At 38.3% G+C, this 27,420-nt stretch overlaps 1 protein-coding gene across 3 annotated transcripts in view; it reads left to right on the forward strand.

The window, feature by feature from the left end:
- The window catches only part of TET1 (tet methylcytosine dioxygenase 1), an 80,388-nt gene that overhangs the window by 41,159 nt on the left and 11,809 nt on the right, over positions 1-27,420 (forward strand). For all 3 annotated transcript variants that reach the window (XM_030486521.1, XM_030486522.1, XM_030486520.1), the window contains exons 4-10: positions 1,458-3,984; positions 5,202-5,292; positions 5,944-6,037; positions 17,046-17,254; positions 18,201-18,351; positions 21,771-21,860; positions 22,320-22,457. In XM_030486521.1, the coding sequence (XP_030342381.1) occupies positions 1,458-3,984; positions 5,202-5,292; positions 5,944-6,037; positions 17,046-17,254; positions 18,201-18,351; positions 21,771-21,860; positions 22,320-22,457 (3,300 nt within the window). The remainder of the gene's footprint in view (positions 1-1,457; positions 3,985-5,201; positions 5,293-5,943; positions 6,038-17,045; positions 17,255-18,200; positions 18,352-21,770; positions 21,861-22,319; positions 22,458-27,420) is intronic.

A 27,420-nucleotide genomic window follows, 5' to 3' on the forward strand; every position in this document is an offset into this window, starting at 1 on the left:
TTTTACATAGCATTTTGCATGAGAATTTACGATGCCTCTCATATAATTGAGGGCATGCTATGGGTTCCCAGTTTAGTTTTTTATCAGTAATCAGTTGTGAGGTGGACACTGGACTCCAGATGGAGCTGGGTCTGTATGCCTTGTTTTGCCTGGGGGTTTCTGGCAATTCCATCTTGATACTTACGATTAATTATAAATCTATTTTGCATTTGTTCTTCTGAGTTTTCTCAGAGAAGTCCATGCACTTTAGCTGGTATGACCACAAAACCATGTCTGATTTAACTGAATGTTTAATATAAAACTGGGTGCTATTTTCTGGGAACTGCTAAGATGTACAGTGCCAATGTATGGTTAATTAATCAGTTGTAATGCTTATATCTGATTTGAAAATCGGTACTGGTTTTCTTGTTAAAGTAGGGCTTAAGGCTACAGATGATTTAAATAACTTGTAGATGTTAAAATAAGATTAAGTACCAGCACTGTCTATTGTTACTTAAAATTATTTTGTAAAAGAAAATGTAAATAAATTTTGTTTAATGTAATAAAAATTAGATTCCTGCCTTTATTGCTGTTTCTGCCTGAGTTCCTGCCTTTTTTAAACTTAGATTGTGTAAATCCTTACTTAATATTCATACCATCTTAATGCTGATATACGTATTCTTTCCAACACATAGTATTTTGATTCTATCTAGATGTTGATGTTGCTTCAACCACATGAGTTGTATAATATCAGTGAAGATGAATAATATATTTAAGCAAATATTGGAATTTAGAGGTTACTGAAATACTGTTAGGGACAGCTTACATGAGAGAGACCGTTCAGAAACCTGGAAATTAACATCTAAATACAGAAGCTAAACAGTGTTTAGAGGGTAATGTTCAGGTGAGCTTATGTTAATTGGCTTACTATCCATTTCACCTTAGGTTTTACCATTTTTTTTAAGAACTTGAAACTAAGCCTGAAAACCAGCTATTCTTGCTAGAGTGTCCAACCAAGTGTCGAATCAGTGTGTTGCTCTAGCCAAATTGGTATAATTCTGCCAAATTACTACGAAACTTATTTTGGTACAAGCCTTTATATTTCAGTCCTGCATTGAGAGACTTTCATCTGCTTATGCAAATTCATTAAAAATCGAATCCTTAGACCTGATTCTAAATGCTAGCTCCCATCCATTCATTCATTTCTTCAGTCTCTCCCACCACAACATGCAGACACTTTCTTCCTCTGCTCTCCCCCCAACATTGGGGAAAATCAGCTATAAATATGGACAGGGCTTTTAGGCTTCAGGGAGTTTTATAATTTCCTGTTTTGGTGGGGTTTTTTTCCCAGTGCCTGTGCTTAATTAGGATATTCCTCTATCTGTCAAAGTAGGGTTTAATTGCTGTAAATCTTATGCTTCTTATTTTTAATGTTTTTTAACATCTGTTACAACAGTATTTTTTTAATTATTTTATAGGCAAATTTAGAAAACAAACCAGTAAATGGCCGCAGACCAGAACTCATGGAATGCAGTATATGTGGTCATGGTGAAAAATACAGGGTGAAAACAAACCAAACAGTACCCATTGAAAATGTGCAGTCTAAGGAGAAAGAAAGAATGACAGGCTTAGAAGCAGAGAAGTGGGCACATAATGAGAAGCCATCTTTTGGTGTCCATGTCAATGGAGATATCCATGGAACTGTGACAGGCAACGAACACTTGAAAAATGCTGAAGACAGTGAAAGAGCAGTCTCTCCCAGTCACTTAGCTGAGCCAAAAAATTCATTTGCACAGACCATCAAAAATGGCATAAAACCCCTGCATTATTCATCATCAGAAGCAGTTGCTTCACTGAAAAAAGTATCTTTAGAGGAAAGAACCGATTTGACAAGCAACTCCCATATGCAATGGACAAAGGATACCAATCTGAGTAACATAGTAAACGCTCTGGTGACTGGTGTTGGCTGCGTTCACCCAGAAAAACAAGGAAATGTTTTGGCGAAAGAGGAAAACTGCACTTGCGGCATCTTTGAGGATTATGATAAGTCAGTTTTGCAGACAGGTTCCATTTCAGATCTGCAAGAAAGCTTGTGTTGCTCTCAACTGCCTGAAGAGGAAGAGCATGTAGGGAAGGATGGCTTTAAAGTACCTAATGCAGAGACACAGCATGAGGATTCTTTATTCCAGCCGACTTTCTTGTCCCTGATTAAAACTAGAAATTTAACTGTAGAGCAGGTTGTAGCTATTGAAGCTTTAACACAGTTATCTGAAGTCCCTTTAGAAACAACTTCACCAGCTAAAACTGCAGGTACTGAACATACAGAAGAAACAACTTCCAACTTGCTCCACAGTTATAAAAGGGATATCTCCTCCTCCTTCACATCTTCTGCATTAAAAGAAATCAAAGACACTTTCTTACAGAATGAACAACAGCTCTTGGCTCACTGCACTCACTTGCAGAAGCCGCTCCCTAATAAGGCAGTGTTATACAATGGCCAAAACTCAATTTCTGATTTGTGCGAAAAACCTGCCAATCTGGCTGGAGAGATGTATAAATTACAGTTATCTTCAAGAGATACCAAAACTTTATCTGACTTAACACCCAATGCAACATCATTTTCAGGATATACTACCAAGAAAAATTATACTCGTGATCCAGTCACCCTTGCACGGTATGGCAATGCTTCACATAATGTCCAGCAAACAAGTAATAACTTGGAAACTCTTGGCCAGTTAGAGCAAAAGTCAACTTGTAATGATTTGAACTTGGAACCTAGTTCTTTGATTAAGGGAGGAATTCACAGCCAGGATGAAGAGGATGTAGCTACACAACTAACTCAGCTTGCAGCACTAATTGAATCAAACCAGACAAATCCTGAGCAGAAGAATGACATAAAGGCATCACTGCTTAATCTAATATCACATGAGAGGCAGCCAAAATATGACCAAGATGTGTTGCAGAAAAACGAATCTGTATTTTTTAAGCATAATCATAGTTCCTTACTGTTAAAACAGAAGCAGCCAACAAATAAAAAAGGAAATGCTGTACCATGGAAACCAAGACACAAAAAGAAGCCTCAAGAAGCACGCTATCAACAAAATAATCGAAACCAGCTGCAGCTGTTGTCATGCCAGCGTAGCGAGTTACAGGACATTTGGATATCATCAAAACTGCACAAGCTTGGTCAAACCATGCCACAGGACTCCAGAATGACTTCATCTGAAAAAAAGTCCCCAAGAACCAAAGCACAGAGAGCACTGAATCAAAATACTTTAGCATCACAAGAAAAAACTAGATTATTTCTCCCACAAACACAGATAAAATTCCATAGATGTTTACCTGAGGTACCTCAAGAGAAAAAAAAAGACAGGTTATTTGGCTGCGAAGTGATGAATGAGCAAATCAAAACTGCAGGTTCTGGTGAGCCACTTGGCATTGATCCTCTGAAAATTGAAGTTGCACGTAACCAACATAGTGACCTGTCCTCCCATAATGCTCTGACTGTTTCACAGTTGAAAGCAGCATCCTTATTGAACAGACCAAGTGAAAGCCTACAGATGTTTACAGAAAAATGCAATTCTCAGGTACAGCAAACAGCGAATGTCAGTCAGATGCACCCTTTGCCTCAGACTTTTAATCAATCTAACCTGAGAGCTAATGAAATCCGTAGTGAAGACAAAACCTATATTCAGCAGGGTGCTGTCGAACAAGTAGATCCAAAGTCGCAGGTGCTGCCTGTTTCCTGTGGTGGGGCCCAGGTACCGGGTTCTGTTGAAGCTCTCAGGAATATGGAGTGTGCGGGCGAAGTCACCGTTCTGACGTCAACCAGTTTGGGTACTGACCACCCGCAGAGCACAAGCGACTCAGGGTGCTCTCCAGCAAAAAACACACTCAGCAGTTTCCTTGAATCACCTATGAAGTTTCTTGATACCCCTACAAAAAATTTAATAGATACGCCTACAAAAAAAGGACAATCTGAATTGCCAACTTGTGACTGTGTTGGTAAGTCTTTTTGCTAACATTTCCTGTGCCTTTCAGATAGAGGTGCGTTATGTCGCTTCTTTTAATGTGAGGAAGTGTACTTGACGCTTACTTAACTGTTGCAAAAGGATCAGTGTTTCGCCATTAGGAAATGGGAGTAAATTATTTTGTCTCTTTCTGTAACTTGTGCCCAGTGCTCTTTGGACCTGCAGAACATGGAAGAATTTATTATTTTTGGTAGTGCAAATGGCAGGTTTAAATTCTCTACTTAAATTTAAACCCAGGAGAAAACCGAGTTTTTCTGTTTGTTGTCATTGCTGACTTGTGCTCTATGTAGATTTATCTGCTGTATATCAGATTCTGATTTTTATGAACTAGTTTTTGTCTGAGATGGGCTGGGTAAAAATTTCGCAGTATATTGTCATAGTAGCCTAAATGCTGTTAGATAAGCGGCAGGGCATAGTTGTGGAAGGTATTGCTACTGTCACTGTTAGTCCTGATGACTAATGTCAGTTTGCCTTGAAGAGTCTATGTCAAAGGCTACTGGGTACCTCTCATTGGAGAGAGGAGAGGGAAAGTGGCGTTCCACTGAGGCTGCATACGTGATAATTTGCACTGCAGGATGAGATGTCAGACCAAACTCAGTACTGAGGATTTTGCAAATACAGCTTGATTAATGGTGCTAGACATGCTGTGTTTTCAGACTATCAGAGTGCACAGATGGAAACACAAGTCAGGAACTTAACAACAAATTGTACACAGGCAAATTGCTTTATCTTTGCTTTAATGTTCTGAATCAATAGAGTGCTAGTTAAGAGGCCTGGATTATGTTTACTGTTCTGTAGTATATGACTATCAGTTATTTGTTTTTCATCTCAATTTTCCTTTGTCTAAAATGAATTAATGTTTTCCTAGCAAGAAGGATATTGGGAAGCTTACTTAGCTGACAGCTCCTGTAATGAAGATTTGTAAAGAATGCAAAATATTACTATAATTAGGATTACTTTATAACATAAAGAATAAATGCTAGCAGATTAATAGGAGGAAACAAGTATAAGCTAATTTGGATGCCTGAGGAGAAAAATCTGTCATACTCTTTATTCAATACATTTCAAGGACAAATTTTTTGTATTGTAATTTAACTTGGAAGATGCTTCTGTGAACTATTTCTAATCTTATTTGTAATGGTGTAAATAAATTTTATATGTGCCAACTTAGCTTTCTCAACCTGCTTACAGAGCAAATTATAGAGAAAGATGAAGGCCCATATTACACACACCTCGGGACAGGACCAAGTGTTGCTGCTGTGAGAGAAATAATGGAGAACAGGTGAGGAAAATTCAGCATTTAATGCTCACAGTATTTTTGGCTGTCTAAACAGGAAAGAACAACAGTGATGAGAAAGCAGATGCTATGTTTAGCTTTGTTTTTCTAAACTTTTTCGGTACTTATTTGTAAAGCACTTTCCTGTTCAAGTGTGCATGAGGTGGTCACTAACGTTTAGGTTCCAAACTCTCACGTCTTTCCTGAGCTCTTGCAATTTCAGGGTTGAATTTCAAGTGCAGTGTGCTCTTAGGTGCCGTTGAAGTCAATAGGAATGACAGAGATTAGCAGCTGGCAGAATTAGCTTTTCTAGTGTCCTGCCTGCTTTTCTAGTGTCCTACATGTCCAGTGGCAAACTGGACAGAAAGGTCACATTAGCGATTGAGTGCACTAGGATTTACATGCAGATAACATTTTCTTCCCCAGATAATGTTTCCTTAGTGGCAGAAACTTTTTATCAGAAGAGAGATGTCAAAAATCACTCTTGCAAATAGGATATTACATTTAAAAGTGGTTTTGACATTATAAATGTTTTATTTTCTTTCTGTTCTCAGTTACGTAAAAATGAAGTTGTTATTCTTGTTTTATTGGAAATGTTTCCTGTTTTAAAATGGTCTACAGCAGTTTGTCTAACTCATGAATTTTTTTTTAATGCAGGTATGGAGCAAAAGGAAGCGCTGTAAGAATAGAGGTAGTGGTTTATACAGGAAAGGAAGGAAAAAGCTCTCAGGGGTGTCCAATTGCCAAGTGGGTAAGTTTTTATGTTACAGCAGTAAAATTGTTTTGTGTGGCTTTTAAATATCAAATGATGTATAGTCTTTAAGCTTAAACATAATCTGATCTTTAATGAAGATCATCTGGTTCTTCATTTAATTGATCTATAAGTCTGCCTGAATGATGAAGCTAAGGAGTTTTTTAATTTATTGAAGATGTGGTGCTATGTGTTGTGCTGTGGTGTGAATGAGTGTGAAAGAGAGATGCTTAGCAGAGCTAGCAGAGATGACCAAATCAAGGGTAACAAGACCCTGACACTGTCTGAAAGTTGGAGTGGTCTATGTTATTGGGACGGGATCGTTGGTTGGGAGAGTTGGAAAACTCTCCATTAACATTTTTTAAAACCTTTCTTAGGTGTTTGAACACCTGAAGAAAAGAGAGTGTGATGGATCAAGAAGTTCAATCTCATATGCAATGGAATTCATTACTATTTTTGAGGAACCGAACTCAGTATTTGGAAATGTAAATGTTATGGTGATATTTTTCACCAAAGTCTTGCCTCACATTGCTTCATAGGAGCCAGGAAATGAGGTAACAGACACAAGCTCCAGGAGAGAGCTTGGAAAGAATTAATTGTCCTTAATCTTTGCTGAAACCACTGAGGGAGGTAAAAAGTAGACTGGAAATCTTGTAAACTGAGTTTTGGAAAATAATAAAAGAACTTAGTTGTTAAAAGAAAAAAAAAATAAATTGCTGTGTTTAGGAATTCCAGACTTGATTGAAAAAACAATGAAGATAACTGTACAGTTGGTAGACTAGCATTTGTAACTACGTGACAAAAATAAGGTTATTACATGTTGTACGTGGATGGTATTGCATGCTAAACATTGACTGTTTGTTTGGAACAGTCAAAATGTTTTTTTCACATGCAATACATAAACTTTTTCAGAAGGGAATCTCATATGTGCGTGTTGCTTCAGATAATATTTAATAACAAATCAGCATCCAAGAAAAAAAGATGATGAAATTAATTTCATAAACAACTGACCCAAAAAGAATGGAATTATTTTTCTCACTGTTTCAACTAAATAGAAAAGTCAGTTTTAACAGAGGACACGAGTTAAAAATCTTACCTTAGACATAGTCATGAGCACTTGAAAGGAAAACGGCATTTAGAACTCTTAGCCTTGATTTTTCTTTTGCCAGTATCAACATACTGTCTTTTATGTAAAACAGAAATACTAGATTTTATTGTATATCTGCATGGCTGTAGGTGTCCAACATGCGTGTACAATATGACAGTTAGCACTCAGATGCACACAGAAAAGGCTGTTTTAAGGTACGGGGACCTGCTCTCCAGTTAGTTAGATTTTTACATTTCTATATGTAAAGTGTTTTGCAAGAATAAGATTTTAAGTTCATTAACTTGTTTTTTTAAGTTCCAAACTTGGTTTATGCAGCAGTGACTGGTTTTTGTGTGCAAGTTCAGATCTAAAAGGATGAATGCTTTTCCAAGTCTGCTAACTGTTACTGTGTGACTGTTCAGTACAAGAGTGGGAAGGAAATCACTGAAATTTCCTCTGTAGGACTGTTTCATCCTGTATAAAATCCGCGTATTGGGGCTGGTGTTCTTAATGTATTGCATTAACTTTTCATTGGCAATGCCAATTTTATTCCTTATAACAGAGCATATTTGGGTTTTGGCTATGACCAAAGAAACACAATTGTGAAATTTGTTTGAAAGCGTATGGAAAAAGTTTGCTGTGCTCTCTGATAATTGCAGTCACAAGGTTCTGTCAGCTGCACAGAGACTTTCACTTACTCATTCACAGTGTACTTTGGGACAGATTCATTTCTTTGCAGATGGACAAGCTATTGCCCTTAGGGCTCCTGAGAGACTTACTGTGAGAGCACCACAATGGAACTCTGCTGAAGCAAATATAAGGAAAAATTGAATGTATCTGTTGATCATACTGAACTGTTCTTCCCAATTAATTTTCCCTATTTCAACCAGCCTTTACTGGTTCATTAGAAACATTTTGAGATTAAAGGAGGTTTTCTAAAATACCTGTGTCCATACATTCTTCTGTTACTGACTGCATTTCTTAATTCTGATTTAAATTGTTCTTGCTGAAGTGGCTCCAAACATGTGCCTGGTGTGTTAAACATTTACTGAGACAAACTCCTTTCCCGCAAAGGAGCTGAAGTTTTCTTCCTTAGATTTCAGGTTACCATAAACTTGCAGAAACTTTCCTCTTTCAGTCTCCTTTTGAGAAGGAAGAAATAAGCATCTGTTCTTCTGTGGGGTTTTTTATGTATTATAGTTCAGGTTGATACTCTGTCCCTGTGGATGTGGACAAGGGCCCTCCTATTAGATGAATGTAAATATTATCAAAAAATGCTGTCTAGGGTTTGAAATGTTATGATAGTTGTATGTGTAAGCATTAGACTGACATCCACATGAGCTAAACTGTGTGCAGTGAAGATGAGCTTGCTTTGCTGTTGTTTTCACTACATGCGGTGGCAAGGAGACTGCTCAACCTCTGGGTTTTTTGCACCAAATTGTATTGTCTTATTTTTATGTCAAAATAGAATTAATAGAGTTTTGCCAGAGTTTTCAAATGTGTTGCTATCTGTGGAGATAATAACATATTCTTCTTTATTTTCTGCTTGGATTTCTTTTGTTTTTTCGCTTTGTCCAGGTTCATCATACTTCTTCATACTAAGTTAAAGAAAGAAAAAGCCTTTGAAGTACTGAAATTACTCGCCCTGAAATTACTGTAGGCATCATCCTGCTGCTCTGAAGTCCAAGATACGGGTTGCTGACCTCAGAGGAGGTCAGCTTCGGCTCTTAATATTTTCTGGATTAAACCCATTTCCTATGGGTTCCTTCTCCTGGTTTCAGTGGACGTTGGCTTGGATCAACTAAGCTATCATTGTTATCCGTTGTCTTTATTCAGAGTTGCAATGTAATTTTTAAGGCTCCAGCTCTGAATAAAGACAAGAGATAAGAAGTGATAAAAACGGCCAGATCAGGGCGGAGGTTCTTTCTTGCTGATATCCTGTCTCCAGCACTGACTGATAGCAGAAAGGTATAAGACCAGGGCAGTTGCTTCCCAGAAGACTTGCTTAGTTTCCAGTGATTCACAGCTCTGTGGTTCCCCAAGATGGAGCCAGTGTCTTTGTGTTCAGTTGCCTTTCACAAATGTTGTCATCTTTATTTCTCCTTTTCCTTCCTGTTCTCTTATGCTAGGAGTTAAAATGCTGGCATAATGTTTTCAGCCTTCTGCTCTGTTTCCAGTAATTCCTAGCAGTTGTGTTTGCTTTTTCTCCATTGCAGAGCAGTGATTTGGCATTTTGATAGCGCTTTCTATCATTATGCCAGATTCTCATTCCTGCATGGTAATGGCCAACTCAGAGTCCATCTCTTATCTAAAAATAGAATTGTTTTCACCATGTGCATTAAATATGCACATCTTCAGTGAATTTTGTCTGCTATTTTACTGCCCACTCAGCAGTACAAATTTCTCCTTCATTTGTTTGCATTTTGTGCTTGTCTTCACTACTCTGAATTGCTTAGTGTCATCAACAAATGTTGTCATCCTTTTATTTACCCTTAACAAACATGCTGAAGAGCACAAGCTTGAACACAGTTCTACAGAGCTCCCACTGGAGACATACCAGCCTTTGTTTCATGTCTTTTCACCAGTTATTCATGTGTAGTCCTTTGATTTGTCCCAAGACACATTAGGGTTTTTAAAGAGCATTTACTAAGGGACCTTACTTGAATGGCTTTGGAAATCTAGAAAGACCTACAGTTTGACCAAGCTGTGACTTCCCTTCAGAAAAGTTTATTTGACTTCTCCCTGTATATCACAGTTTCCTGTGTGATCACTGAAGATATATTTTTTCCAGGATCTTTGTAAAACATTATATCCTCTTGGTAATCTTCAGGCCCTCTGGTACTAATGTATTATAAATCAAGACAATGCACATCACATTTAATACTTCAGTTGGTGGATACCATCTGAACTTTTCTGGGGGGTGTGAATGGTTTTTTAGTTTTGGGGTTTTTTTTGTCACTACTGTCCTCTAACCACTTTTGTCAGGGCTTTAACTTCAGGGAAAAAAATCCTTGGCTGTCCCCTGTGAAGGTTTCTGTCATAGGAATCTTCCCAAATTTCTTGTTTGTGAATACAGCACAAGTGGGTTTTGCATCTTGAGCCTTATCTTCTCTGAGTGCTGCTTTTTTTAATTTTAAACAGTTGGATGATCTGTTGGCTCTTCAGATTCTGTTAGCCTGCTGGTGGGCCTAATTTGTTTGAAAATACAGCATTATGGGGCTTTTATGCCTTTTGCAGGTAGTTTCTCAAATTCTTTCACTTCTATACTGTTTGCCTTTTTTGGTTTTACATTTATAACTTGACAGATCTTTATTATATTTTCTGTAGTGTTGGGTGTATATTAGTAGGATATATAACTAATAAAAAAATAGGGGTGGATTAAAAATGGATTAAAAAAACCGATCCCAAATACTTTTAAAATATAGTTAAATTTGAAATTACAGTTCTGTACAGACCTGAACCTAATATTAGCCACTGAAATTAAGCAGTTATTTAAATATAATGCTTAGATAACCCACTGATATAATATACATCATTGAACTGATAGGAATTTGTAGCTAAGTGTCAGAAACTACAATTTGTGGAGTGCTGAATGAGCCTTCGTAACAATAGTTTCTTCTGCAGATGCAGAGAAGATGATTTTTTTTTTTTCCAGTTTGATAGTTTAGTTTAAGTTGAGAAAGTGATTGAAACCAGGAATTGAGAAAGCAAGAAAAATGAGAAGTTACTTCAGCTTCTAGGCACTCTACATTTAAGATATTGCTATCATTAGAAGATACGTGTAATTCATTGAAGAAAATTAACTGATGAATAAACCAGGTACTTTGCAGTGGATGATCACTGCTAATCAATGAAAGTGGTCAGAGGACCACTGTATTAGGAAGTCAGGCACCTGTAAGCAGACTCTCTGATGCTTATTTTCTGTGTCCCACTTGACAGTGAAATGGTGAGGAGTGAATGGTCTGGTGCAGCACTGCTAGCTAGGGCATAGAGAAGCTGTCGTGCTATTCGGAACATATTAGAGTGGGGAAATTTTTTTGAAATATGTTTGAAAAGGGATTTAAAGTAAATTCTCCTGGACTGACTGTCCCCTGGCTGCAGGTTTAAGTAGAATGTGCAGCTCCATTCTGCTTGAAACAGCTTACTGTACTTCAAGCTTTTATTTTATTTATTCACCTGTCTTTATGATTAAATTATGTTCTCCATAGGAGAAGTCTGGAAGGAAATGAATTTTGGGACATGGAGAGGGTGGTTGGTGCGGGTTTTGTTCACTTCTTCAAACAGCGTTTTCTTAATGCATCGCTTTCTTGCCATAATGTTGTAAGATGTTCAATTAGTGTGCGTATAGCAGGTACTATAGCTGTGCAGGCACTATTTTCACTGTTTGAAAGTGGAAGCATAACTGCTAAATACAGAGTTGGAGGAGTTTATTTTGGACAAAAATTTTTGTAATGTTATCCAAATTAAAGCCATTCTTTAAGTCCTGTAATCCTTTGAGATTCAAAATTATTATAAACTTTTACATGGTTTCTAAAGTAAATAAAAGTGTTGTAATAATGTTTCATATGAAGAACCACTCAAATATTTTAATACAGTAAACATGAAACAAAAAAAGTATGTTAAGGTTAAGTATTACAAAAGAGCAAGCATTTAAGTTGCTATTATCACTACTGAAAACAAATGGGATATCTGAACAACTGAGAGAGTGGATTCTTATTGTCATCTATATGGTACAAAGTGCCATTTACAATTGCCTGCTATACAACAGAAAGGGAAGTTTGAGGCAGTAAGGAGCGTAAGAGGGTGTTGGGAGTTTGAGACTTGAATTTTGTCCTCATTTCTGTTGCATGATTATAGAAGAATCACTTAACTTATATATACGACAATCAATTACTTATTTGTAAACAATACAATATTGGTTCCAGTAGCAAGTTGAGAAAAGGTGTTTGCAGATAATTGCAGATATCACACTTCAGTGATACTACCATAAAAATAGCTAAGTAACTTAATAGTATTGTGATTGAAGATAACTGTTCTGTGCTAACTCTTGGTATAGTCTGCTAATGCTCAAGAAGAGAGAATTCGCGGAAGTGGAACTTATTTCCATTTTAATATCTCTTAGACATGCTGAGAATAAAATGATAAAACATTTTCCAGTAAGAGAAGGGTTTAATGTGTGTGTAGAAGTGAATTGGGAAAAAGGACGGCAGACTCACTTCTATGGCAAACAAGAACATCATTCCTGCTATCTGTTACACAGCATTACCTGCTAGAACAGCAGCAGGTTTTAACAGCTCTGTGCTCTCACTTTGCGCTAGTGTAGATTATTATGGAATTGTGGCTTAACATACAATTTTGTCCAGTGTAGAGAGGACTTCACACAGGGACTTTGCACAGAAGCACAATCTGCAGGTTAGAAAACGTGGAGCCAAACTGTTCTAAATGAGTTGCCTATTTCAGGAAATTACAGTGAACAGTTAAGCTATGGTCCCACTTTAAAATCAGCTACTGATATCCTGCAAAGGAGACATAGCTATTTAGCTGAAGAAATTCAGAATGGGTTGGAGGGAGTATTACAGTGGAACCACATATGGAGATTAAATAAACGTAAAGGAACCTTTTTATTGGTTCCATTATAATTTATAGCAGTGTATTTAACTCACAATTAAAATCTTGTACTATTTGCTAGTGGTCTGGTTAATATCATGTTAAAGTTAACACAACTATTCTGGTGATGCTAAATTGGAAAGTAATTTCTCATCCATGGGGAAATTCAGCATCTGGTATGCTGAGCTGCTGCATTCTGACTCTTAGCTACTTACATAAGTCATGTATGGGCTAATTTAGATAGACTGGCTTATGTTTAAGGACATAAGTAATTTTTATTCACAGTGTACTTATTCCTTGTTCTAGAGCTCCTGCCAAGGGTTGAGACAGTTGCTTCAACAATCTAAAAGAAATAACTCAAGTAAGTAGAACTCAACCATTTGGACAGCTGAAGCAGGTTTTCTTGATAGCATAACTTTACTGGTGCTGTTCAGTACACTCAGAAATTATTTGAAAAAAGTGAGGAACACTGAGGTAGCAAACTGCTGATGATACAGAGTTGTTCAAGATAATGAAGAGGAGGGACAGATGTCATGAAGAGCAGGAAGGGATTGTGATCCAGAACAAATAACCACTAAAATGATAGATAAAACTCACTTGATAAAGTTACACAAAAAGTGGAGTGTTGTATTTTCATATACACAGTGATGGATGTTAGATTGAGTGTAACTACTTGGGATAATAGTTCCTTAGACATCAGCTTCAGTGTTCAGTAGTGATGAAAACAGCAAAAGAAACTGGTGAGAATTCCTGGAAATGAGTAAAGAAAACATGAAACATAATTATGCTTCTGTGAGAAAGCATGCACCCAGTCTTGAATACTGTCCAGTGCTGGTCCCCCAACTCAAGAAAGCACAGCAGTACTGAGAAAGACAGGTAGAGGCACAGACTCATCAGCCTGGCAGAGAGGGAAGGGGAGACAGCAGGGCTCTCCAAGTCTTTGATGTGGCATGGAATGCTGGACAGCAGTCTTATTATTCAGTCTCATCGTATATTGAAACTAGAGGGTACTAGCAGGGGGTGAGCTCAGCACGAAGAAAAGGTAATGGTTTTTCTTTCATGTAGTCTGGAATTAAGCTTTGGCCAGGAAGGTAGTGGATGGTAAAATGCTGCATAGTTTTAGAAGTGAGTGGACAAGTGCACAGAAGGCAAATTCTTCAAAAGCTGGGAGAGAGCACATTCCCCCCACAGGTGGCTGGGAGGTGCCTGGCGGTTGTTGAGAAGCATCTCTGCATGCGAGTGCATTTCTTACTACTCATCCCTAGACAACTGCTGTAGTCACTCTCAGGACCAGGATAAGGATGGACAGTCCACTCCTCTGACCTTGTCCTGTTCTTATATTCTTTAATTCTTGAATTCTCAGCATCCCTTTATGTCTCTCTGCTGTCCCTCTGTGGGGGAGTGAAAAACTAACTTTCCATCTTGTTTATCCGGTAACTTGTTGCTAAATTGCTGGAGTAAATTCTGCTGCCTATCACACCTCTTCAATAAATATACTCTAGCTTTTTGGCTCAAGCTTTCTGTTAAGAAAATCAGATAAACTTCTACCTTTGTGCTTGTAGAAACAGAGGTTTAGCTGTGGTATGTTGCCATAATAGCTGTTGATTGTATTTCTGTCCTACCCAGCTGGCTGTGGCTCACCTTGAAGGCTTGCTCATATTCTCCGATTCTGCCATTTGACAATATCTGGACTAGTTGATAAAATAAGTTACTTGAGTTGCTGCCTTCCTTTAGATGTACACATAAACAAGGATATGTGAATAGCCAGAAAAACTCAAGAACAAGCATGGTATGGAAAGTGTGCACAGGAGGGATGTACAAAATTTGATTTTGAATATGATCAAAATAAATGATCATCCTGCCCAAATGTGCAACCTGCAAGGATGATACTTGTGGTATTGTGTGTCCAAATTCTTATTACCAAAGAGAGGCTCTGTGTATTACCACTTTAGGAATGTCAGCCATAGCATGTGACAGGGCATCATCAGTTCATACAGAAAAAGCAACGTGGCTCCAGGATGGTCTGACCTGTCAGTGACTGTGGGCGTGGAGGAACCGTGATTGCGTCGACGCAAATTGTGCTCTTCTAAGACCAAAACAGTCAGATGAGAAAAGTGCCTTATCTTGTTACCACGTACATGGACAGAAGCACTTCAGCTGTCGTAGTCAGATGAGCGTATGATGTAACTTCTTCGGAGCCACAGTAATATAAATTCAGACAACTAGTAAATCCATTACCTACCTTTATGACCTGAAGGGTGATGGATCTTGAAATGTTTTTGGGTCCAGTAAGAGTAGTGCATTCTCTACTGCATGCATAATGAAGCAAACTCCAGCTGTGTTTAACTCTGGGAAGTAGGGTGTTAGTTTAAAGGAAAGTATACATTTTCTTCCTGTCTGTCATTTTTCCTGGACTGTGTGTTTTCAGTTTAGAACTATATGAGAACTCAAAAAGGGCAACCTGATATTGTACTGAGAAACTAAGAGGTACCAGGTTTCTTTATTGAAGTTACAAAGTCTAGAAACCAAAAAAAGAGTAAAAGCATCACCCTTCATGCTGAGTAACAGAATTAAATTCCTTTCCTTCTGACTTGAAGGAACTGTGCTGCCTCAGGAATGTAAAACTAACACTGACATGAATAACCTATATTGTATATCAGCCATAATGGATTTCTGTAAACCTTACTCAAATGTAAATGAGTTTCATCTTTTTCTGTATAAAAAATACTATACTGGTTGGTCAGTCACAACCAAGACTGGTATCTCAGAGCCATTTGCTTGTTTCGCCATTAAGTTTAAGGCTGATTGGATTATGAGATTGTGATTAACTTTAGAGTGGTGATACTTTCTCTCTTGACACAAATTAACTCTAAGCTTGCTTCTTCCTGCTAAGCCTGCACAGATTTCCTCTGAAACTGTTCACGTATTGAAAACCTTTTCATTTACAGATTAATTGCAACCGTACTTTGGTCCCCACTTTTAATGAGTTCAAATAATTTAGATATTCAGAGCTGATCAGGCTAGGGGTCACATATGAATGACAGCTGCACGTCTGGCAACCAAAGAAGCTTTGATGTCAGTCCAATAGGGAATCTGCGTGAAAACTCAGATACTTGGAGGTATTCAAAGAGTAAGTGAAACTCCATTGCCTTCCTGCTTTTATTGTCTGTGAGTACTAATATATCTATGAGAGTTTTGCTGGTGGAAAATGGGGAGTTGGGTGAAAAGGCTGAATGACCAACTGCGTGCCCTCAGAAATGTATTGCTATGGAGCTGGCAGAGAATATCTGCAATGTAAGGGCTCGCCATGTGCATGCAGAAAGGAAGAGAGACTTGCTGGTCCCCATCCTGTATTTGACAGAGCCAAGGAGGAGGATTTAACCTCTACTGCCTCAACTGGGATAAGTCCCAGCCAAATGTGTCTGAAGCTTAATACTGGCATCTTGACATCTTTGTTGGAGGCCTCATAGAAGCTATGCCTATTAAAACACATTGGAAGAATAAACATACCTTCAAAGATTATGCTCTAGGATTACCTAGCTTTAGTGCATTTTTTTGTCTTCTTACAATGCAACTCTGTTTCAAATCGTGATAAAACCCTGGATATGTGGGAGTAGGACTGTCTAGGTATTTGAATTCCCCACCCTTCACCCCCATTTATTTGGTGGTATATTGTACTGTTTCATATTGTGTTAGTCTTTGTGTTTTATGGATAAAGTTGACATATACAGTTTAGTAAAAGCTTTAGCACTCTGCTAAAGAACTTTAATGTAGGTTGTCTAAGGATATGTTCTGAAGATCTTGTTGCTTCCTTCACTAAGAACAGAGTTTATTTTCATTGCTTTTTTCTAATCTTACTTTGCAAGGTGGGAACCATTTTATGTCTTGATAACAACTTCAGGAAGCATCCAAACACATGCATATGTGTGCTTTTGTGGTGTGCTTTCATGTAGCTGCATTTTGGGTTTTGGCAGTATGTTTCCTGCATCATTTTCAAGGTCACTGTTGGGTTCTCAGTGGTTCTGCTGTCTCAGGATTATTATTTCCATTTAGTGGTTATTTTCCTCTTAATGAATCTTCTTTCTTTGTGTAGAACACCTAGAATATTCCTGTACTGCTCTTTCTTCTACAGGTAAACAAGCAACACAAAATCATGTTGTACACCACAGATCAGAGTGTGATGCTGTCCCAGATGTGCTGCGCTCTTTGGGCAGCAGTATTCCTTACTATTCCAGGCTTTGCACATCCCGTAGAAGAACAGCGTATTATGTGTTTTCTACACTTACCAAAGAATAAACAAAATGATTCTTCCAGGTGATACGAAGAAGTAGTGATGAGGAAAAGTTGCTGTGCTTGGTACGTCAGCGTGCAGGACACCACTGTCAAACTGCTGTCATCGTGATTCTCATACTGGCCTGGGAAGGGATCCCTCATCTCCTGGCTGATACGCTGTACAAAGAACTGACACAGAGTCTCAGAAAATATGGCTGTCCCACCAGCCGTAGATGTGCATTAAATGAAGAGTAAGTTACTTTAATAGTAAATGATGGTTGTGTTGCCTGTTGTATGTTCTGCAATAAATAACTTGAGAACTCAGTAGTTTGACTAATAAAATACATATGCAAAATCTCATTTAAAATTTCAAACCACTAGGTGTCATTTCAGTATAGAACTTAGTTCCTGGCTTTTCCTAGAGACCAGGCTCAAAGTGATAGTTGTACACGCTACAGCCAGGGAAAGGGGTTGGCAATGAACTCTCCTGGATTTGTGCACACTGCCCAAAGACAGGCAGTGTGCCCTTTGCACATCCATGCAAAAGAGCTGCTAAAAGGGTGATATGTGACTTTTGAAACACTCAAAAATAGGATCTTCCCCTCTATGCCTCTGAGAGGAATTTGGTTTGATTGTCTAGATAATATACTGCAAATGAGGCTCTGTAGCAGTGCTGCCTTTGTGCTGATTTTTGTGTAACCCACATTTAAGAGACTCTAATAGCTGTACAATGACCTGAATCTAATGCTTGTGTTCTTGAAGGGTCAGGCTGAGTAGAGTTGTTACACTTTGAAATTTGGAGCTAATGGTATTGCTGCACGTAACCAAATAATTACTGGATTTGGGGGTAACCTTGAGTTGCAGAGGTATTTTCTTGGATAAAAATTTTATCCAACTCAACAAGTCAAAATCGAAGTAGCATGGGTATATTTATATAGCTATAATTGAAGGTTATGTATTTATTTCCCAGAACTGCAGCTTTGGGGAGTTGAGACTATCTTTATGGGGAAAAAAGTAATTTCTCTACACATGGATAGTTCCTTAACAGAAAATATCTGGTTAAACAATACATTTTATAAATTCGTGTGTGGTTATGCTCTGTATTAGAAAAGAAATATCAAATAGCATTGCCAAGAAAAAAAACCAAAAAGAGCTGTGTTGTCAGCTGACTTGATGTGTCTTTATTTCCTTTCATAGTCGTACTTGTGCATGTCAAGGACTTGATCCAGAAACTTGTGGAGCATCATTCTCATTTGGCTGTTCATGGAGCATGTATTTCAATGGCTGTAAGTTTGCCAGAAGCAAAAACCCGAGGAAATTTAGGCTTCTCACTGATGACCCTAAGCAAGTAAGATTTATTTCGTTTCTTTTATTGTTTGTTTTTTTCCCTCCAAATACTTTGCCCGCTGATTTTCGGAACTGGAAATGGACTCTACAGATGTCCACCCCTTCCCTCTCACACATGTATGCATAGCTTATAACACAAGCACCAAACTAAATGTTTTATGACTACAGTATTTATAATGTTTTCTGCTGTAGAAAATCTCAGTGTCCTTTACTATGTATTTAAATACCCTAAAATTGTCCTTAAATGCTTTTCTGTATGCATATTTAGCTCCACTGTGTAACTCTTTATGAAATGTAAATTCTTTGAAAGTATAAAATACACCTGAAGGTATTTTCTAAGGAGCAAGCCTGCACCTCAGAGATTCACTCCTTTTGCCTGGTCATAGAAAAGTTTGTTGTTGTGCTGCTTTCACACTGCTGTCTGACCAGCTAACACCTGGTCTTCTGTATGCCACCTAGAATAAACTGGGTTTTCTATGTTTTTTAACTTCTCTTGAAGGAATAAATACACATAAAAATACAATGCAGTGAAATGATACTGTAATTGCTGCTTATGAGTGTTAGTGATGACATAAAGCTGAGATAGCACAGAAAATATGGTGATGGATTATGTGAAGGAATGAACCTCTAAAAAACTCCAACCAAATATGCTTTTTACATTGGAAATACTTTAATGAAGGAAGAATAAAAGTGTTGTAAACTGATAACTGCTGCCTGATGAACAGTGTAACTCAGGAGTGCTTTTTGTTCTGGCTGTAGATGTCTCTAACCTCACTTCCCTGTGGAACTCGTAGGTAAAAGTATCATGTCTTTACTAGTACATCTGGCATACTTTGAGACATACATTATCAGGTAGTCATATCGCCTAGTTCTCCATTTGGGTTACCCTACCGATAATCTTCCTTGGCTCCTGAGCTCCACTGCTGCCAGCTACAGAAAAGTTCTGGCTGGCTGAAGTCCAGAGAGTAGCAGAGGTATTCTTGCATTTTTTTCAAAGTGTAGTGTTCACGTACGTGTGTACACACAATGTGAAACATTTATTGTTCCTTGGAAGATAGAGATGTCAGTTGATTCACTGGAGGTAAATATTCCTCCCAAGTCCTAATTTTCTCCTGAAAGAGTCAACAGAGCATCTTTTATGCATATGTGCATAAATGCAGAACCCTCAATCTCCTCTTGAGTTGTGCTGTCCCCTCGCATTGTGGGTGTTCACAAACTTCATTAGGACATAAGGCAGGGGATTTCTGCCTAAGCAGAACGGAGCACATGAAGCCCTCCTGCTCTTCTCACTGAATACGTGACTAAGGCAGTACAAGCTGGAAATAGCCCTGCTTGGCTCGAGAGGGAATTTGTTTTATAAATTTTCATTTTTTAGAAAAATAAGTTTATTGGGTATTCTTTCACTTTTAGGAATCCCGTTCCTTCTCCTTTGTCCTTTTCCATTCTCTGCAATCCTGTGTTTTTAGGTTCTCTTCCTGTGTGATGCTATGCGTGGCACACTCTGTGCACATGTTTTCTCTGTAGGCTTTTAATAACATTAGCTGGGGCACCAACAAAGGTGGCAACCTCCATATGTACTGTCTAGTGAAATGTTAGGCTGTGCCAGATCTCTTAATAGACAGCTCAAACAGATCTGGCTTTGGTCAGAATATGCTCTGTGAGACTGCATGCTCTGTTGGTGGCATCACTTTCCCTGAGTATGTGAAATGGCCACCCTGAGCTCCATTTGGACACTCAACAGGTAACTTGCAGACTTTTGGAGGAAAAAACCTTCTACCACAGTGTAAAACCAGTTGCCTACAAGAGAAGGTTACTTAATCAGGACATTTTGCAGATGGGATCTAAAAGCGCATTCCCTTTTTTTCTCTTTTCCATGGAAGTTGTTTTAAAACTACTTTGGATTCTGCAGCGGGGATGAGGGTTGCACAGCACACAGCACACAAGTGTGTTTGCCTGTGAGGGAAGCATGCGCGCCCTTAGGCTACCACTCTGCAGAGGCCTCCAGCTCTAGGCGACAGTGGTGCTTGGGTAGTGGCAGTGTCCATGCAGGTTGTCACTGCATCTCAAAGAAGTTATGTTACTGGTAAATAATTTTTCTCTTCATTTCATTTTGTCATTAATTTTCCTAGCAGATACTTTTAGCTAAATATTGCATATTGATGATTTTGCAGATGACATAAAGCTAGGAAGTATAGAAAATTAAGAAGATAGTTCGAAGTCCAGAAAGATTTGGATCATTTGAGACTGGATGGAGTGAGATGAGGTTAAGGGTATAATATACCTAGGTAAGAATAGTTCATAGGATAGATAATTAAGGATGTGTTACCTCCAGTGCAGTTCAGAAAAACTTGTAGCAATCAACAGTTGATAAGCTGGCTACAGTACAAGTTAAAAAATACAGTGTCATTTTGTAATGTTACTGTCATGTCTTTCAATGTGATGTTTCCTTATGTTTATATACAGTGGTGTTTACAGTATGTGGTGATAAGTGTTTTGGAAACAAAATAAAATAAGGAGTTATTTTTGCCACTATGCGGTATGCAAAACTGAAGCTGTGGTTGTCTCAAAGTCCAGCCCTTGGAGGAGAACAAAGTAGGGAGTATGTCACCACTGTCTTATTTCCCAGTTGGTTGGTCATTCTCCTGGAAAAGCAAAAGTTTAGGAAAAGCATTTAGGGATTGTTTCTATAAATAAGACCTTAAATGTTACACTGTCATAGAAGCTCACCTGACTAGTTCCATGTTGATATGGCTTACCCGAAGGTAAGGAACGTTACTTCCAAATCTAGTAGATATTTCCATAAAGTCCTGAAGTCCTGAGTTTTGCACCTCCAAAGAATAGTTAACAAATGTTCCTGATCAGAGTTCTGTTGCAATGTTAGAAAATGTACCTCTTCCCCCAAGAGCTGAAATTAATGCTAAATGATATTGGGAGTTACTCATATGCTTTAAAGAAAAAGGCAGTGGAAACCTAGGCTTCTTCTAGCAAAGCTGTATCAACGTAAGTCAAGGCCACAGAAGCAGAACACTAAGAGAAGACCTGGGACTCCACTCAGCATGTAGTGTAATTTTTCTCCACTAGATGTTACCTCTCCATTTTGTGTGGAACATACCTCATTCCTTGTATTGGAATGAGGAAGTCTATGTATTGGAAGGGGGAAAGGATGGAGAGATTAGTTCCTTATCTGTTGGGTTTCTTTGCCCTATCAGGTATCCTCCATTGTTATTTGATTGGCTTATATTTAACAATTTTGGTATTTCAATCATGCAAAAGTAGACTTATTTATGGTTAATGACAAACGGCAACAGAACAGAAGATTAATAAAATATTAGACACAGGCTGATTTGTCAGGCAGCTCTGACCTGGATTAGGTTCTTTTAAAGCAAATTACAGCACTCTGAATGTTGCCTTTCTCTGCAGGAGGAACTTCTTGAAAATAATTTGCAAACCTTAGCTACTGATGTGGCTCCAGTTTATAAAAAGCTTGCTCCTGAAGCCTTCCAGAACCAGGTAGGTCTATGACATTCAGCTAGTCTAGCTGTAGCTCTGAACAGGCAGCATGGTTTAAAAACAAGATGAAAGCCTACAGTGTGTTCATGGGTAGAAGCTGCAGCTGTGGTGAATCCCGCTGCTTGCTTACAGTGGTTGCCTTGTTTGGCTCGTTTTAAAATACTGCACCTTTTTTATTTCATCTGCTGGTTAAGTTATGCTCTGAGCTGTGCACACATAAAAGGCTTATGATAATACTGTAAGTAAAATGTTTTTACCATTTAAAGACATTTTGACTCTGGCTGAGCTCATTATCTCTTTGACATCCACTCATAAGTGTTGCATGTTTCATGGGAAAATATGTGCTTTCCAGTTGTTCTTACTGGCTGCATTTATTCAGTCACAAGTGCAGTTGTAGCTCATGAAGTTTCAAGTTGCTCATTTTCAGTCCCAAGTACCTGTAGTTTATTTTACTTTTAGGTGGAAAATGAACACATGGGCCCAGATTGTCGGCTTGGATCCAAGGACGGTAGGCCTTTCTCTGGGGTAACAGCTTGCATAGATTTCTGTGCCCATGCCCACAAGGACACACATAACATGCACAATGGAAGTACTGTGGTATGTACACAGGTTTTTCTCATTCATACTGTTTACTGTTGTGATTACTGTGTGTTTTAAAATGCTGCTTAATTGGGTGGGTACATTTGCATGAAGTTTTTTAAGGTATTATGAAGTTAACTGCATGTTGCCATTTATAAATTCCCATGTTATTTGCATACATTTATTACTGGGCTACAGGGGACATAAATTCATCTTATTATAGAGCAGATCGGGAAGGGTTTGGGAGTGATGCCTCCTACAAAACACCTTAATTATTGTAAGACACCCAGGACTGGCCATAGGACAGATGACCTATTCACAGTAGCGGTTTGAGGCAAATAATAATCTAACCAAGGAGTTGTACAGACCTCTGTAGAGGAAGAGCTCAAACAAACTGAGTTGTTATTAGTTTACATCCCCCAGGGTCAATTCTCATCAAATTCACTTTTTCTTGCACTGTTACGAGGCTTCATATTAGTATAGTTGCTAGTCAGAAAGTCATGGTGGAGTCAGGTCACTTTTGTGATCTTAAAATCTCAGCATGAAAGGAAAACCACAGATGTGGGGGTTTTGGTGTGACTGGTGTACCAAATACCTTGCTGGATTGCTAGTGAGAAAATCAGTTGGTAATTGGTTAGAAATTGAGACCATGGTCTTGAAGACAGACAAGCTCAAAAGACAAAAGGTAAAATAAACCTGGCAATCTGGTTCTTTTAGTAGTTAGAACATTGCAGTGCTCTAAATAGCTACGATGACTTCTTGTGCATCAGTGGAGGTGACACTCAAGAATAATATCTCTATCAAAGGATGCACATCTGGAAAAAATAAATTAATGGCAAAAACCCCCAAGTGATGCATAATACAACTCCTCACCACCCACTGACTGATACGATCAGCCCCTTCTAGGTAACTCCCCGCAGTTTATATACTGGGCGTGATGTGCTGTGGTATGGAATACCCCTTTGGCTGGTTCAGGTCAGCTGTCCTGGCTATAGCTGCTGGTTTCTTGTGCCCCTCCTCACTGGCAGAGCATGAGACCGAAAAGTCCTTGACCAGGGTAAGTGCTACTGAGCAACAACTAAAACATCGGTGTGTTATCACCATTGTTCTCAGGCTAAAGCCAAAACAAAACACTGTACCACCTACTAGGAAGAAAATTAACTCTATTCCAGCCAAAACGAGGACAGTATGGTAGCAGGTCTCAGAATTCACGATGATGATCAAAATTAGGGTTGTCCATTTTGGCTTATAACCAAATCTGGTGTTAATGTCTGAAAACTAGTGGTAGGAACACAAACAGAAATGCATTCCAGCATCTGTCTGGTTACCTCTGTATTCCCATCTATTCCAGAAGCTGCTTTGGCTACCTGCTTAGTTTAAAATACATTATGACTTCTTATAAATCACTGATAATAATGATGATTTACACAACTATGACATACTTTGTTAAATGTTCTATATTCAAGTAATACATCTAATTGGGGTGACAGCTTTCATATAGGTGACTGCTTTCTGATAATGGGATAATTAACAGAATGAGAATGATTTGCACTGCCTTACAAACCTCAAACATCCAAAACTTCATTTACTATTCTCCTCTTGTATTTTGATTTTTTTTTAAATGGTAGTCACACTGTACAATTTAAAGTTTGTACAGAATGTATTTGTCATCCTGCACCTCATTAGTGCTGGTAAGTTTTTTTTCCTTTCCTCCTTATTCTGACACAGAATCTTCATTTATAAAATCTAAAGTTCCTCTGGACTAAAAGGGTAAAATACTGCATAAAGTGGCATTTGCACATGCTGCCAGCTCTATCACCGCTACTCATGGTGTAAATGACACTTTCTCATTTTCTCCCTTCAGTTGTTGGGGAATCACTTTTACCACAAATATGAAAGGAATGCTGCGCAGTGCACCACAAGGAAAGGAAAACCGGAATCTATTTAAATTATTTAAACCAGACACAAACATGAGTTCAGCAAAGCACTTACATGAGTTTAATGTTAAGCACGGAGTTTACGGTACACTTGAAAGAATACATTATCTAATGAGCTGCCAATAATAATTTCCCTGCTCTGTCTCTGCCAGAATTTCAGAAAAGCATTCTGGTAGTTTTTTGGGTATAGATGTTTTGATGTTCAGCTGCATTATTTGTATGTGACTCTGAAAATAAATGAGGCTTTCATTTTCGTTAGCAGTGGGGAAAAAAAGTCCTGAAATGTCTACTGTAGATACAAGATAGAATAGTTCATCTTAACTTGCAAAAATTGAGCATTACCATGGGAGTTTGATTCTCTGAACTTCTTCCCTGGCTAACAGAATCATGCCCTGAATTTAGCAGAGCTAAAATTAAAAATTAATATTCCCTGTTTGCTCTGCAGTAGAGTGAAAGCACTTGGCAGTTCCACAGAGGTGTAAACTGACGTATCTAGAAAAAAGAAACAAAAGTAATTTCTGTCTTTGAACTGAGTTCTTTAAGAACCTTTAAGTCAATAAATACATCCTCCATTTTTACTCAGACTCTGTTGTCATCTTTTAATGTTTTTCTAAGGGCCATTGATGTATGTTACAACTGCAGTGTCAGGGTACAGTGTTCCTTGTGGACAGAAAGCTAAAAAGCTTTACAGTTATTAATGGAGTCTGTGAAATTAAATATTTTTATTTCTTTATTGAATTAATCGCAAAGGATCACATTCATTGTACCTGTGTGAATCCAGTTAAATCACTGACATACACGGTTTTATAGTGTCCAAAACAAAATGGTCAATGAAGGCGTCACTAGTTTGGTAGCATCTATGTGGGTGTTTGTCATCCTATGGACATATTCCCTTTTTGCTGGGGTTTAGGAAGGAGAGAGTCCAGCTGCAATTATGTGTAGTCCCTGGTGCCACGCAGTGTATAGCAGGCATTGTGGGAGAACAGGAGGAAGGTAAATCTGTGCTTCAAGGGCAGCTACGATATAAAATCTATTGGCAGCAGAACTAAGTAGTGTCAATGAGCAACCCATCAACAAACTGCTCCTGATTTATTAAAATAATCCTCTGCTCTTCCAATAACTTACTGTATTTCTGTAGTTACAGCTCATCAAGTCATTGCGTGTAGGTCCAGACCTTTGCAATAAATGATGGAATGTCTCTGTGAGTGGTCAGACTACATTCTGGACCATGCCCACAGCTTGCTTTGTGAGCAACAGAAGTACTAGATCCTTAAATTGCTGGTTCAGATTATAACAAACAGGAGAAAAGATAAACCCCACAGGGCTGTAAAGGAAGGATTTTTGTTACTGTTCTTTTTATTGTGGAAATGGAGAAGCGTTAGAAGTTTAACTTTACTAACCTGTGAGCTGCTGGACAGCGGGTTGTGCGCGATACCAGTGTGACAGCATATGGTACAGAAATGCTGTCTAGTGACACTTCCTCTGTGTGTATATAGTGGTCAAAAGGCAGAGATGTTGGGGGTTCCCTTCTCTGACTCTCAGTCTTATGCACGCTTACTCAGGGTGTAACAGGCCAATAAAATGACACCATGTCTCAGCTGTAAAGAAAAGTGACTTTGTTCACATCTGTAATGGTAAGCAATGATGCAGCAGCACCGCAGAGTCCCAAATGGCACCCACTCTCCTTTCCGTCTGCAGAGGGAAGATGAGTATAGGAAACTTGATTCCATCTTTCAAACTTAGAAAGGCTGTTTGTCTGCTTTGCTGAAACTTAAATTTAAAACATCTGTTCGTACAACATAGTGGAAAAGGCTACATCATTTCTACATGTGAAGTTCAAGAGGACAAAGGCAAATCAAAGTCCCAGAATAATGCACTTGGAGCTGCGTGGCTACAAATGTTTCTCAGAAGATATGTGGAGGCAGTTCCATTGAGTTCATGGGTTTAAAAGAAATTAAGTTTTACAAATATGCAAATTTTACCATGACCTCACTAAGCCCAGAATAGGTAATGGTTTTGATCACCAAGCACACTGGAAACCTGAACAAACCACTTGGCCAACATCTCCTTTGGATTTTCAGCATCCTGGATGATTTAGCTGCACATTCTGGAAAAAGTATTTAGAGTAGCAGGACATGCAGCTTCACAGTATAAATAGGCTTCAGCAGCATCAATGATTCTCATGTTCGGGTTTAATGTTGGTCAGTTCACAGCACAGCATCAGAACTGATGGAAAATGTTGCTTTTAACTTCTCAGCAATAGCTTCTCTTTAAGTTTCTTAATGGAATATTTTGCACAATTTGAATATTAGAGGGACTTTTGAAATGGGTGTTTCTCATTTGGTGGATTACTCCAGCTGTAAATTGCTAGCTTTTCACAGGACCTTAATTTATAGATGGTTTCCCCGTAACATTAACTTTTCAGTTATCCACTTGCCATTGTGTCCTTCCTTTTATATTAAATTATATTATAGGGAACACCAACCTTGAAGTTTAATGTAAGTAAAACTTTGTGCTGTGGTATTTAGGCCGTAGGTGTGCTGGTCTTCAGGGTTTTAACATAATTTTTAATAGACATGAATTTCTTAATTTTATCTATTCTCAGTATTTAATATGTTGTGAGTTGACCGTACTTTCAACATAGTTCTGCCAATATACTGCAGCCTTCATCATCTTTAGTTCCTCAGAACAGTTCTTTGACGTTCTTGTTCTAAAGAGGGTGTTGGCTTTGTGATAATGACAAATACCCATTTATGCTGAAAATAGGTTTTCCTTCAACCTATACTAGCTTTGGGTTTTGTCTCTGCTTGTATGCTCCCCCTGGACCAAGCATGGTGACTGCTGCATAATTCTAAGTCAGTGAAAGACTAACAATACATTTTTAAGAGTGTATCTTCTTATGGAAAAGAACTCTAATAAATGTACAAAATCAGTTTTCCATGAAAATGTCTGGTGAAATGCATGAAAATTGAGAACTATAAATTGGATGAGAGTCTTGATTTTCAAAATGAGCAAGATGGTGGATTGAATCTTCAAGATTGGGA

This window comes from Strigops habroptila, chromosome 5 (assembly GCF_004027225.2).
Source record: "Strigops habroptila isolate Jane chromosome 5, bStrHab1.2.pri, whole genome shotgun sequence".
Classification (NCBI taxonomy): domain Eukaryota; kingdom Metazoa; phylum Chordata; class Aves; order Psittaciformes; family Psittacidae; genus Strigops; species Strigops habroptila.